General features: G+C 40.4%; 1 protein-coding gene across 1 annotated transcript in view; it reads right to left on the reverse strand.

The window, feature by feature from the left end:
* Nucleotides 1-15,404, reverse strand: part of ptch1 (patched 1) — a 49,286-nt gene that overhangs the window by 6,610 nt on the left and 27,272 nt on the right. Inside the window, exons 14-20 of the mRNA XM_053504158.1 lie at nt 14,076-14,460; nt 13,133-13,442; nt 11,260-11,402; nt 7,907-8,084; nt 6,789-7,069; nt 4,341-4,478; nt 2,653-2,795 (exon numbers count right to left, since the gene is read on the reverse strand). Coding sequence (XP_053360133.1) covers nt 2,653-2,795; nt 4,341-4,478; nt 6,789-7,069; nt 7,907-8,084; nt 11,260-11,402; nt 13,133-13,442; nt 14,076-14,460 — 1,578 coding nt within the window. The remainder of the gene's footprint in view (nt 1-2,652; nt 2,796-4,340; nt 4,479-6,788; nt 7,070-7,906; nt 8,085-11,259; nt 11,403-13,132; nt 13,443-14,075; nt 14,461-15,404) is intronic.

The raw sequence follows: 15,404 nt of genomic DNA on the forward strand, positions 1-15,404 counted from the left end.
AGTGCGCTAACGGCTGTTCGACTGCAGTTTGATATGATGCAGTCTGCTGGTGGTCTCGGAGGAAGCGCATCCACTTGCCTCCACTGGTTAATAGCTGTTGTTTTATTTTTTGTTGGGTTGACTTGCTGTCAGTGAGATGAAGACCTACAACTGTGTGCAGATATTTAATATTTATTATTTTTAATAAATAATAAATATATTTAATATTATACACAACATGTGCCTTAAATTTGCCTGTTTTAATCAACACAAGAAATGTAATGTAGCTACAACAATTTATTGCATTTTGTATAACCAACTTTTTTGTCTCTAAGAAAATCCTCCTGACATCAGCACAGTACTTGGTAACTAATGGTCACTTTTGCTCTCTGAGGTCTGCAAGGCCATAGCATGTCCAGTTTCTTAGTTTGGGCTTAAAAGGTGCTTCTATGTGGCCTTCCTGCACCCTTTGCTGAACGGAAATTCAGCAGCATGTTGCACTTAAAAACGATGTTGAAAATATATTCAAATAAACTATTTTGTTCTGTTAACTGTGAATTCAGCCTTAAACTTAAAGAAACACCCCTGAAAAAACCCATCTCAGGTCCTTGCTCTTCTCTGCTTGCACCTTCAATAACATCCCCTAAAGCGTGATTTAGAATCACAGGACCGATCGGTGCACCTGTGTTGGCGTACTGGAGACTCTAATATTCAAAATGACTGACTTGTCCAAACACAAAGCTCCAAAGGGCTGAATTATGGTGGATTTTACCGAGTCAGGAGCTTTCGACTGAACGCAAAGTTTGAGGAGTGTGATTTTTCCACAGATGAGTGATATTGCCAGAGACGGAGACAAACAACAAAGACCTTTTCTGTGATGAAGTGCTCAGTCCATTTTAACAAATCACATGCCAAGGTGCAACTGAACTGTGAGTTTCGAGGAGCAGTTGAGAGCTGTGTCTCCCCAGTGGAAACGGCCGAGCACGTACCTCGCCGAGCTACACAGCTCAACTGTTTGGACTCAAAACATTCGAAGCCCTGACACCGAAAAGTCAGGGAAACATTTATTTCTGCAAGGCTAGAAAAATACAGAACCAACTGTTTTACATTTTTTTTCATTATTGTCAAGAGTAGTGTGTGTGTGTGTATGTGTGTTTAAAGAGGAGCTTGTTTGGTGAAAAAACAGTGTTGATATTTCAATGGGAGCTTGTGAGTTACTTTGGCCTCAGTGTGGTCTGCTGATGGAGTTGTGTGCTTGTGTGTGTGTGTGTGTGTGTGCATGAGAGAAAGAGAGAGAGAGTGAGTGTGTGTGAGTGAGTGTGAGAGAGATCGACATTAGTGAATATCAGTGAAACTTAATGACAAGTATTTATTTATGATTACTCTATTTAAGAGTTTTAAATTTGACATGAAATGAATCTAACGCTGGCTTAAGCATAATTCCACCTACTGTATAATACATTTCCAATGCTGCTGGTCTGTTGTTTGTAGAATTCCCAAAGCCAAAAATGGTGCTTATTTGTAATTAAGCAATCTATACCTATTTTTTTTTTTATTTCAGCAATGATTAGCAGTGTTTGTAATTATATGGAATCTTTCAATGAAATGAAAATGGTCAAAATAACCAACGTCACCAAACTATATATAAGGAAAGGGAACTGAAGGAACAGCGCGGCAAACCACACAAGACAGAAACATGCAGACTCATGCAGAGCTTGGACATTTGCACATCAGCTACAAATTAGTAAAAAGCTGGCTTGCCACTGAAAGAAAGCAAACTACTCTTAGTATTTTTCGTCACAAGCAAAAAGTCTTTGCAATATAACAATTCATTCATCTCGACTGTATATTGCACTGCAACGGTGTGTGGTGCTGTTTACTTTCATCATATGTCTGAGTTATCACGAAAAACTGTGTAACACTTTAGAAAAAAAATGATTAGTTATGATAATTAGTAGGGATGCACCGAAATTTCGGCCGCCGAAAATTTTCGGCCGAAATAGCATTATCGGTTTCGGCCGAAACGTAAGAAAGCGCCGAAAATAAAAGCCGAAATTGTCGCCACGCCTCTCCCATCCTCCCGTCTCGTTCGCGCTGTCATTACGCATCAAACACGGAGTATGTCGGCGGTTTGGAAGCACTTGGAAGCAAGTTTTGTTATTGTTAAACAGCCTTATTACTGTTATTTATTATCAATAAAAGTTTGATTGCTTAATTAATTTGTAGTTTTTTTAATACAAACAAAAAGAAAATATTTTAAACATGTTTTTTAATAAAGCCATTTTCGGTTTCGGTATCGGTTTTCGGCCAAGTGCATCCAAAAATTTCGGTTTCGTTTTCGGCCCAGAATTTTCATTTCGGTGCATCCCTAATAATTAGACAATTATTAAATATGCTCTGCTGTGCAAGAAATGGTGGAAATGCTTGTTTGAGCAAAAACAAAATCAACATCCCACAAACCCAAATTACAATAAACCTTCGAACGATCCCTTGTGTTCTGTTCACAGGCTCAACTTATCTCTGTTGGTACTACAGTCGAGGGTCATCGGCCATTCTGACCTCAACTTTTCAAAATGTTATTTTGACTTGAACACAGCACAAGGGTTTGGATAACTAAACTGGCTCATACATGAGTCACAATCACAGCTCATGTGTGTGTCTGTGTGTCCTTACTTGACTATGAAGTCAAATTCGGATCCTGCCAGCATGAGCACACCGAGCAGGGTAGAGAGGGCTCCGTCCAGAACAGGGGCAAACATGTGCTCCAGGGCCAGCACCGCACGCTTATTTCTGTCCCCTATGGCAGTGAGGAAGGCCTGTAGGGAGAACCGGGGGGGCGTGAGAACACAACCAGACCTGCGCTTACAGAGCCATTCACAATCACACCCTGGCTGAAATGAGCAGAATTAGATAATAACAGAAATAACAGATAATATGCGATAGTGTGAGCTTAAACATACACAAGTCCCTTCTCCTAGGAGACACTTTTAATAGGATCTTGAAGAAGTCAAGACTTGTAAAATATTTTAAGCTAAACAACACCAGTACAGCAAAGCAATACCAACTGCAGTTTTAAAGACAGATTGTAAAGTTGCTATTTGTAAGATTCTCCCTAAACAGGCTTCGTTATTGCAATTATTTTAAGACGTTTGTTACAAAAACGTGTTATATAGTATATAGGTATATATAGATGTATATAGTCTGTTATAAAAGTGGTGTTTAACTAGTGATTCTCAAACCTGACATTCAGAAGACTAAGCTGCGCAATTCTAAAGTTGTGTTATTTTGTGGTAATGGATAACAGATTGAAATAGTCTGCACTCTCAGTCACAGGACTTGGCTTATGGCAATTTATATATATATATATATATATATATATATATATATATATATTTATATATATTTATTTTTTTTACCATATTCCTTAGAGGTTGTTAATTCCTAAGATGAGAGAAAATACTAATATTTTAAAAGAAGGTTTTTTTTCTTTTCTTTTTTAAACAAAGATAAATAGTTTCCTCTATTAATAAATTGTGTGGAATATAGATATGGGGGAAGAAAAATAGTTTAAGTAATGAATCATGATTCTTTTGTGTGCCGATTCATCTTTTGCCACATTTTTTATGATTTATTAGATTTATAATAAAGATGCACAAGTTGATCAGCCAGTGACTGGATTTGGCTGTTTTACATTTAGGCATTTGGCAGACACTCTTCTCCGGAGTGACTTACAAAACGTGCTTTGAAGTTTACATCACTGGATAGACTGGTTGGTTAGATTAGACTGGACTGTTTTTTTTTTATAGCTTGGTCAGTAATGATGTCGCCTTTCTTTATAATCCTACAGGTGGTACACTCTAAACTATTCACACCCTGGCATCCCGTGTGGTAGGAGGAAACTAATAAAGAGAAATTATAACTATAATTATAAATTAAGAATTACATTATAATTATTGTGGATTACAGGGATACATGCTGCTTGGTAAAAATGTAGCTTTTTGTGAAATTTGAAGTTAAATGTTAAATTCTAGTATTTAAAGTTATTTTGTATTGTTTAAATAATGCACTTGGTTTTTAAGTGAGAAACCTGATACTATAAGGAATAAGCTACATTCATTTACTCATATTTAACTCAGTTGTGAAGCTTTTGAGTAAAGCTAAGGTATGGACCTTTTGAGTTATGACAACAAAATCGTGATACTTACAGAATCGCAATATTAATTGAATTGGCACATAGTTATCATGATAATATTGTATTGGTGGCGATTGTTCTTTTTTCTCATTTTTATCCGCTGTTAATAATGGAAAGCACTACAGACAAATGTGGGCGTGAACTACCAACAAAGATTGGACCAACTCACCAGGGCCACGTGGACGGTAAATTCCACACCAATGCCCACAGAAGCAATGAGGATGACCACAGGTACAGCACTAAGCTTAATGCCAATCAGCCCCATCATGCCAAACAGCTCGACCGTCATTAGCGACAACACCAGCACCTGGTAAAGATCAAATGTATAAAACTGTCACCCCATTGCATAAAAAACATTATCAACAGTTCATAAATATGCATAAAAATTAAACACTTAGCTAAATATTAAACAAGCCATTTTAGGCATCTTTCCACACATGATTTATTTTTATTTTTTGTGAGAAAGACATGTTTTTGTGTTTAGTTTTTAATCAGTAGTTTTAAATATCATGAATGCAGCAAAAAAATGAGGTGAGGGCTTTGGAATGTTTGAGTGCACCTCGACTTTAAAAAGTGGCCCAGCTTGCTATATACAAATTTCCGTGAGGGTGCTTAATTTGGGCTTAGAAAGAGGAAAGTAAATGCCATCATCAGTAGATGAGTCTCAAGTTACTTGGAGGCCCTGCTGCCTTTGAAGAAGGATAGAGGGGTGGGGGTTCAGTAGAAAGAAAAGACAGTGCTGGGGGGTAGAGAGAAGAACAAGTGAGGCGGAAGCAATGGGTGTATGTGGGGGCGGATAAAGGGGGCTGCTGGTGGCCCAGGACAAAATCCGAGACAGTTAAAGTAAAAGCAGTGTAGTAACCTTCCCTTTCATCTGTCCTGTAAAGCATGGAGGATGAAGTGGCTATTCTAGAAGGGCACAGGGGCTTAAACGCAAGCTGTAATAAAACACACAACTGTCAATAGAAAGGGAAGACGAGGAGGATAGAAACGTATGTTTATCTCCTCATAAACTCATCACATGCAACAAGCAAGACAACAGACCAAAAACAAAGCAAGCATAGAGTCTATTTCATGTATAAAGTGTTAGGGTTGCTTTGCAAGCCTGTTTAAAAAAAAACCAAAGTGCAAACAAACTGGGACTGACAGTATAAGATGAACACAAAGATTGGGGCTGCAGAAACACACATTCTATCAAGCTAGGCATCCTCTTACTTTATTAACTGTAATGTACTTAACACAAATTGTATACCTATGACATTTGTCCATGACACAGTGTTTTCACACTGTGACATTTTGGAATGTCAAACCACGTACTGTATGTGCAGTATGAAGCTCTACACTACATCACAAACACACACACACACACACACACACACACACACACACACACACACTCACACACACACACACACACACACACACACACACACACACAGTACTGTGAGTCTTAAGCCACCTATCATTTCTTCATGTTAAATGTAATTAAACTATGCAAATTAAATTAAAGCAATGGAAACAAATAGGCTAGTTCACTGTGACAGGCTACAAAGTGCCTAGAAACACTATTAAAAAACTGTCTGGTTATGTAACAACCTCAGCAGCAACCTCATTTCTCCTCTCGCCTGCATTCGCCATCACCAGTATACTAATCACCAGCCTGATCATTTGTCATCATCTGCACTTGTTTCTCACTGGCTTATGCCTTAAATTAAATGCTATTATGGGTTTATAATTCATAGGTCACTGCTTAACAAACAAAAAACATTCCTCTGAAACCTGTCAGGTACAGGGACTGGACTTTAAACAAGCCAAAGATTTACTAAAAATGAGAGCCATATAAGTCCTTCATAATACAAGTCTGGCTCTTTGGAAGCAAAATCAATCAATCAATCAATCAATCAATCAATCAATCAATCAATCAATCAATCAATCAACCAACACATACATCCAGAACATTAAAACCTTAAAAACCCTGTATTGTGTTGGTTCCCCTTGTGCCGCAAGGGACATGACACCACAAGACGTCTGGGTATCCTGCACACCACATGAATCAAATTGAGATCTGGTGAATTTGGAGACCAAATGAGCAAACTTGAATTGATACCTTTCTGTTATATCCTGTATTAAGTTTTTTCAGCAATCTGTGCAACATTAGCTTTTCTGTGGGATTGGACCAGACGGGCGTTGGTCCCCACAGGGCTTTACTATATTAATGGGGTTTGCTATATATAAGGTCAGATGTAGCTCAGGGGTTAGGTTATTGGACTGATGATCGAAAGGTCCCTGGTTTAAACCCCACTACCACCAAGCTGCTGCTATTGGGCCCGTAACCTTCAACTACTCAGATGTATAATGAGATAAATATGTAATTCGCTCTGGATAGGGATGTCTGCAAAACACTATAAAGCAGCCTCAGATCTTGGTACATGCAATGATTATAATATAATGAAAATGTTATTAATTATGCAAGGACAACCGAGGACAAACTATTGTCCCATTTCAATTAATACTGTATCAAGTATAAAGATTTATATAATAAATAATGTATCTTTTCACTGAACTAAAGGAATAAAACAGTATATGAAGTCAGGTAAAAGTGTAATGGAGCACTTACAATAATGCCAGCTGTCCATGGATTGAGCAGGAAGACAGCACACACGAGAAAGGTGCAGGCGAGCACCACGCTAATGAAGAGCAGCAGCCAGTGGCGCAGACCAACATACTGCTCCCAGAAGAGGAATGGGTAGCCGTTTGGGTAGCTGGGCACACCCAGGCGGCTGTAGTTGTTGCAGATGGTGCGAACACTCTCGATGGCCTCCACAAACTGGTGTGTCTCGCGCAGCCCGTTGAGGTAGAAGGGAAACTGTGCGTATTCAATGGGCTCTGCAGCAGGAACTGGGCAACAAAATGATAAAATAACTTATTGTTTGGTCATTTAGATGCTTATTTTATGTATTTGCTATTTTCTTGAAGCATAATTATCACCTCTCTCAATTTTTAATATAACAGGCTAATTCTTATTCCAACAGAAAGATTAATTAATTAATTTTCACCCAAGGAAATAATGTATGGTAAAAAGTCTGATTAAATGTGTTATTTGAGCTAAACTGAGACCAACTCGGCCTTCTGTCTGGTTTCTTCAACTCATCGTCTTATTACAAATTGAGAATACAGTTGAGCACAGAAAGACCGATTTCAGAGCGACACAAAGATTTCCTCCTAGCCTTGAGGAGAGAAGGGGCAAAATTACGAGCTATCAAATCTCAACATGCAGCAGACTGTCAGTCCTGACAGCGATCTGTTGTAATTATGCTGTCAAAAATCAATCCTGCCACAACTTCCCAGAACACATGTGCCCTCACACGAAGCCTTAACTGCTCAAACATGCAGAGTGAGTTAAATATATACTTTGTGTATATCTGCCCCAGGAAAGCAAATGCCAGTAAACTAGTATTTAACAAACGATGTATACAATAAGATAGGCAATAATTGTGATATGAGCACACACACAACAATTACTCTTCAATTAGTAGTCAAGATTAAGACAATTCTTTCATGATGAAATGAAAATCCAAAAACACACCATTTGTCATCATTGTCCTTCACTTTTTATAATTTTGAACTCCATGATGAACTTTAACGATGAACAGTGAAGAATCTCTTTATACTGCTTACAATTAAAAAGAACATACAGTACATAAGAAATGAATAGATAAAAGAGGAATTACTGACTAGTGAGCCTGCTGATGGAGTCGGTGCGATCATGGATCCACTCTGGAGGATGAGGGCGGATGTTAGCCTGAGAAGCTGCATACGCCACCGGGTCATTACTGGCCCATGCAGTCAGGTAGATGTAGAAAGCTTTGGGGTTAATAATCCCATCTGCGTCAACCAGCCGGTGTCTGGTGAGCTGAAAACAAAAAAAAGACATGATTTCAACATTATGGCACGGTGAGAAAAAAAAAAAGACTGCACCAAATTGCAATTCCACTGCATTGTGAGATTTTCAAAAGTAAATAAATAAAATAAATAAAATGTTTTTAATGTTTCAGCAGGCAGCCTGACCAGCTTAAAAACTCCAGGGTCCTGAAAGCATGTAGGATTGGTAAGCTTAATAAGGCCCTAAAACTATGAAATAACACATATGGAATTAGGGAATTAAGGAACAACAACAACAACAACAACAACAACCACAAAAACAGTCGATTGTTATTGTAAGTCACGGAGGTCAGCATTGTTAAGTGCATTTGCACCGTGATGAAACTGGCTCTCATGAAGGTCATCCCAGAAAAACAAAACCAAAACTAATCTCTGCTGCAGAGGAGAAGTTCAAGTTCATTTTGAGTTACCAGCCTCAAAAATAATAAATGAACAGCACCTCAGATTAGAGTCGTTATGAAGCCTTTATAGAGCAGAAGTTACAGACACATCTCAATATCAACCGATCAAAGGAGATCATTGCATATTTTGGACGCCTTCAGCCTTCTTTAGGAACGACCATGGAATTAGAAGCTGTGTTACTTAAAATTCTGCATGTTTGATGGTTCCCTTAGATAAACCAATCTGCAGCAAAACGATGAATGGATAAATCAGTGATGAATGAATGAAGTCACTGTATAATAATTACTCCACTGTATAAAATGACTTCCTGATTCGCCACTCATTCATCCACGACTTCCTGTTTCACTGGAGTAAAGACATAAGGTAACTCACTAGTCATTAATAAGCATGGAAAAGATTACAGATTAAAGATACACACCAAACACAAGCTATTCATAACCAGCGACATGCCCAAATCCTCTGGTGGGACAAAAATTATATCCATTAAAACAACCAACAACTTTGCCTGGAAAAAGATGCAATTAGAAAACAAATAATAGCTTCATATTTGAGTCTTAATATCTTTATTCATGTAAGAACAACATGTCAGCTAATGTGCTTTGTTTTCTACACCTTGTTTTTTTTTTTTTACAGGCTGAGAAAGTCCACCAGAACAGCACTAATCTTTCCGTCACTCCCTTACTCACTCCTCGCAGGAGGCCTCAGCGAGCTACCTGCTGAGAAGGTAAAACCATTACGGTATGTTGCTCTGTGCCATATGCACTTCTCAGGACAATAAATCCACAGTCTCTGAGTCAGGAGGAGGTGGAGGCTCCGTGTGTGTCTGCGTGTGAGAGAATAAGTCAGTGTGTATGTGTGTGTACAGTGGATGGGGGTAAAGAGAGGGAGAGTGAGAGAAATTGCTTGAGTTAGCGTAACAATAAAAAAATTGGCCAGAGTCCCTGAGTGCGCCTGTGTGCAGTTAACCTCGCTGTTAACACAGGAGGAAATGCCACCCAGCAAATGGAGGAGAGCTATAAAAATAACACAACATCTGTACAAATGTTGCTAACACTTGCTTCTCCTGACCCCTATGGATACCCAGGATGCCCGGCGCCACAGCAGGCGTCTGCCCAATGAATGAAAAAAAAACAAACAAAAAAAACTAAGAATTTTAAAAAGACAGTAAAATTCAAATTAAATGTGATTAAAAAATATGTAAGCTATATTTGTAAAAATCTGAATGATATAAAAATAAAGCAAAAATATATACATAATCCAAAATTGTAATTGTTATACTAAAAAAAACCCTTAAAAAACAAACTGACTCAAAGACAACACAAGGTTCCTGTCCATTCAAAGAAGACGCTGCAGCAGTTCCGAGAGAAAAAGAGAAGAGAGGTGGAGGGAAAAAGGGAAAAAAAAACTTGGATTCCGAAGATCTGGATTGAATTAAGCAGCAGGATACGCAACAACTGTATGTCTTCAAGCTGTCACGGGAAGCCCACAGTGCGAGGCCGGCGGCCTTCTGGCCTGCTGCCACCCCTCTTCACTCACAGGCACAGGAAATGACATCACAGGGCCGCACACCAACACGGGCAGGCTGCCTTCGAGCCCCCCTTTCCCCCCATCCCCCTCTCCTCTCCTTCTCAGTACAACGACCACACTCAAAAATGAGGAAAAAAAAAAAAAAACCTGAGGATTGTTCCAGCGTTCCAGCGTTCCAGCTTTCGCGGAGGAGTAAACATGCAGACAAGACAGCGTGCATATCGGCCTCGCCGGACCGCTCTTATTTACACTTCCCTCTTGTCTGCTATTTCTTAGTGAGCAGTAACTGGAAGCATTACAAATATGCTAACCTGTCATATTTAATGCCTCTGCGTACGACCGTGAGTGTGTGTCTGAGAAGAGTCAGATGATGCAGGAGCATTTGCTAGCTTGAGTTTGGGCCTGCACGAAGCCAAAGGGATACAAGAGTTTAAATGAAAGCCTAATTGCTTTTTCAGAGGTGGGTTGTGGCCCCATCGAGGGCTTTAAATTCCTGTGCTCGGTAAAGCAATCAGAGTGCGTGTGTGTGTGTGTGTGTGTGTGTGTGTGTGTGTGTGTGTGTGAGTGAGTGAGGGAGAGAGAGAGAGAGAGTAGGGATGGAAAGACAAAAAGTGAATGAAGACAAGAAATAAAGCTGGAAAAAAGAGAAAGGACAGAGAGAGGGGGGGAGTTAAAAATATACATCCATAAGCCACTAACCCCACTAACTCCTAACATTACCGCTAAATGCTCTTTATGCATCACAAGCTGTGCTTCCTGCCTGGAGAACTTTAAATCATAGGTTTCGCTGGAAACTTAGGGGAGGGCGGATATGCTAAACACTATCCAAACAGTTAGCAGACAAGATCGCCTATTTACAGATATGCCAGCACATAAATATATCCACATTAATTCTACGATTTAAAGCCCTGAAATTTCAAGCTGCATGTGAAAGCTGCTCAGGGTGGCGTCACGGTCTGATGTTTCCCTCCATGCAGAGCAATGTGCTGCACCATAAAGATAGATATATAGGAGGTATTTCCCTCTGAAGCTCAGTGGGGTGCGCTGCTTTCATGTTGCCTCTTCCTCAACCTTAAAAGTGCATGAACGAGGGGGTTCAGTTTAGTATGTTTGGAAACCAGTTGGCTAATTGGGCGTATAGTGAGTACAGGGAGTTTCGCAATAGAATTTGTTTTGGGAGGCAGAACTGAAGTGGGAGAGATCGCTTGGTCGCTCACCAGGTTGGAGTTGATCGGCTTCTCTCTGTATCCAGTCTGCACCAGGAGCTTGTAAGCCAGTACACCGTCATCTGAGCCGTTCTCGTAATCCTTCTGGGTGATCTTGCCGGCCTCGTAGTCCTTATCAAAGGCATCCTGCAGACCTGCACAAACACACACACACACATGAAATTAAAAAAGGCACTTGACAACCGAATAACACAATTATACAGAGTAAAGGTACGTTGGAAACCACATGTACACAATCTTATGACTGTATCAGGAACTTCACTTGCATTTGCTTTACACACACTGACATGTAAATTGTGTGCAGTTGTGTATAACTGTGTGAGAAGAACAGCAAGCCAACAAATTCACTTTTTTTTAGGAGTCTAATAACAGAAGGGTTCAATACAGCTTTTTAAAAAATCACATTACTGATTTGATGAATAACTTTAAGCCTAACTGAGTGGGTGCTTTAAAGGAGAGCTGGCTTCATAAACTCTTAAGTAACCTACGGTAATAGAAGTATTTAAAACTAAAAAAAAATCAATTAAAAAAAGTCAAGAGCTGTTAATTTTCCACAAACGTCTACATCTGGATGAGTGCATGAGATAATGCTCAGAAATAAAAAGCTTTATTAAACTCTGGAATAAATTGATATGGTTAATTAATACAATTATTCTATTGTAACAGCATTGCTCCATGCATTATAACGAGGCAAGAATTTAAGAATCCCTACAATTATGCCGCACATACTGTATGCACAGTACATGATTCAACATTGTTACTGTGCAGAAGAAATGATTTACATTTATTTATGTTTGCATTGGTAATATGATCGTTCATCAGTTCATCTATAATCCTTGAAGTATAAACTCCAAAAATTTTTTATATTTACATTTTATAATATTGTACATTTTGTTTGTAAAGATTTGCAAAAAAAAAAAATTATAATAATTAAGTGTATTTATTATCGCAATCGGATTGGCACCTACTGTAGGTATCGTGATAATATTGTATCAGGCGATCCCCAGTAATTCATCAATCAATAATTAAAAAGTTCTACTGAAAAAGTGTTGCAGTGTGCCAAGTTAAATCCTACTTTACCATGCTGCCTCTTTTTATCCGCCTTTAATCTCTCTCTTTTTCATTAGTATCATTAGTGTAAAATTCGTCCAACAAGGGTATTAATGCCCTCTCCAACTGCCTTCACTCCCATAACACACACATACACACACACATACATAAAGATGCAAAAAACATGGAAAGATAAGGGAATGTATTGAGCGAGTCTGTACGTGTCCGCACTGATATCAAAAGTTAAAGTGCAATTTAGGCTTTTAGTAGGATTTACGTGGACTAAATCTCACCCGGGATTACTCTGAATTCACAGAGTCTACAACAGAACATTTCTACAAATCACGACAGCTGTAGAGACATGCCCTCGTACTCTAGCTCTCTAATGTACGTTCTTTTGTCACTTTCCTTATTCAATACCTTGCTTTCTTCTCCTGGGACTGTAATTTTGATTTTCTCCTTAATGAAAAGCCCCCCCGCCCCTCCCACCATTTTTTTTTATTCTTCCTCTCTGGAATGTTAATCTGCCTTGGTAAGTCATTAAATGTGTTATGGCTTAGAGGCTTTGGAGACGGATTTATATTTGTGAAAAACAGATGAGCTAATGATGGCAGACTGATACATGGATTATTTAAACATACACACACACTCACACGCAAAGTGAGAGAGCATCTGGACTCTGAATTGTCAGTCAGTAATGAGCACCCAACCCGTTTAGACAGCGACTCATCCCGAATCTGTAACTGATACAATAGCTGATAGACAGGGTGAGCACCCTGATTAAACGTAACTCTCTATCAGCTTGGTGTAGTACCTTGTAACCAGTCACGGAAGTAGTGGAGCCACATGAGCGGCAGGTGGCCTTGTTCGTCACGGAGCACGTATTCAACCGTGCCGAAGCGCTGGTGAAGCTCGTAGAGCAGAGGTTGGACCTGAGCGTAGTCTGCCCGCTGTGTCACCACATACATGCTGTAGAAGGAGAAGTAGTGGAACTGTGCACCCAGGAAGTCGTACTCGGCCGTCTCGCGCGGCACAATGTCTGTCAGCTCCAGGCCGTCCCGGACTCGTGTGGTGCCATACAGACTGACGCCCAGCAGTGCCAGGAAGAGCAAGATCACCACCACCTGGGACCACACACAGACACAGACACAAACACACAGTGATGAGTCACAATTTGGCTAGAAACAAAGCTCCAGTCTTTATGACTGCCCCCCTGACACAGAAGGTGTCTGTGGTTTTGGTAAACGGGTTTTACTCAGAGCAAAGCGGTTGCACAAGTGCTAAATCCTTCAGCTGGTTTCCATTCACCTCTGTCCTTCTATCCGTCTCTGCAGTAGATTAAGTCTGACCTGGCAAGAAATTCTCACTTAATACGTCCAGGCTTAGTGACTGCCAAGGGTCTCTGGACTCGAAAGAGAGAAGTTCTCAATCAAGTCCAAAATCCCAGACAGTACACATTCTCGTTCTATTCGCATACTTTGTTGTTTTTGTTCTATTTATTCTAAGCAACTTATAAAATGGTGAGGAATCATGCAGTGAAAAGAAGGCCTGGTGTGCTGAGGATCACACCTCAAATCTGGTGCCAAGGGAAAGCACCATGGGAAATCTTTTTCAGAAATCATAACTTAGAAGGTCGAGCCATACATTACAGCGATTTGAACTGGCCATTTTCTGGTCATTAAAACTTAGCTCAGTTTTCTGCTCTGAGCTTTATCTGCTAAGCTAGCTTCTACTCTAGCTGTCCTTGCCTTCTTTACCTTCGTTGTGGGCTGTAAGAGGAAGGGCGCATAGTGTTTCTCTGCGAACGACGCAAAGGTCCAGCGGGAACACGATGGCTCTGACTGGCCTGTCGCCACCTCGGTGGACTGGTTCAGGAGGTCTCGCGTGGAGCTGTTGTTGTTGTTGTTGTTGTTGTTGTGGTTAGGGTGGAGTGGCTGCACAGAGATGCGGGAGTGTGGCTCGGCTGTAGTGTAGTAGGCTTGCGTGCGCGGGTCGTACTCGGTGCGCAGCTGCACCGTCGACTGCATGGTGATGTGCGTGTGCTGAGAGAAGCTGTGGCTGCTGTACGAGGGTGGAGGCGTGCAGTGGCCTACATCGCCCAGCGCCTGAGGCTCCAGCTGGATTACACGGTTAGAGCATGGGCTGAAAGAGAGGGAGTTGAAAGGAGGTAAGTCACAATCGGTGCCAAGGAATGCCGTGCTCCTAAATGGGTTTCGCTGGCTTATCAGTTGGTCAAACCAGTAGCATTTGAAAGAGATCGTATAAGATTATGTGTCTGTGCTGTTGAATACAGAATAGTCTGTGTTTTTATATTGTGATTTCTTTAAAAAAAACTTGATAGCTTTGTCAGGATTCACAACAAATACCGAAACACCTTTTTCCACATTTAAATATGAAACAGATTTGTTTTTCATTAAAGGCGTGCTCAACAAATCCGACTCTGACCCTAACATTTTAATCCCGTGCTTGAGACCAAAATTCGATCCATACAAGTTAATAAATCGCACACCACAAACAATGTAACTTACTGCACGTGTCTCTGAGACTGTACACATCGAGTTTGTGCGTGACCGCGTGTGTGTGTGTGTTCCACCACATACACTGGGATGTAGATTGTGTGCCATTGTGAGCAGTTGTGTATAACTGTGTGAGAGCCGATGGCAACCGACAGTAAGAAGCTGTGGCTACTAAGCATTTGAGTGAACCTGGAGGCTTCGGGTTCAATTTCCTGCGTGAGCCTGGGACCGCGGTGCAGAGTTTAGAGTGCATGCAAAAACCTGAAAAGCCATCGCGAGTTTATCTTTCACTCCCTCTGGCACTACACACCAAGAAATGGAAGCAGCATGAAGAAAGAAAAAAGCCTTGAGCAGGTATTACATGGGGGTCGGGGCCCCAGAGAATGATAACTACACACACACACGGAATTACACCACTTTGCAAGAGCACGATGCAGTAACTCATACCACAAACCCACACATGGACACACACAAGCACCTCACACATAACCACCCCTCACAAAAGAAGCTGTTTAACGTGTCTGCGTGTGTTTCTGGAATAATCACAGTAAGAATAACGCTCCTGAAACT

Source organism: Clarias gariepinus, chromosome 9 (assembly GCF_024256425.1).
Source record: "Clarias gariepinus isolate MV-2021 ecotype Netherlands chromosome 9, CGAR_prim_01v2, whole genome shotgun sequence".
In the NCBI taxonomy this organism is placed as follows: Eukaryota; Metazoa; Chordata; class Actinopteri; order Siluriformes; family Clariidae; genus Clarias; species Clarias gariepinus.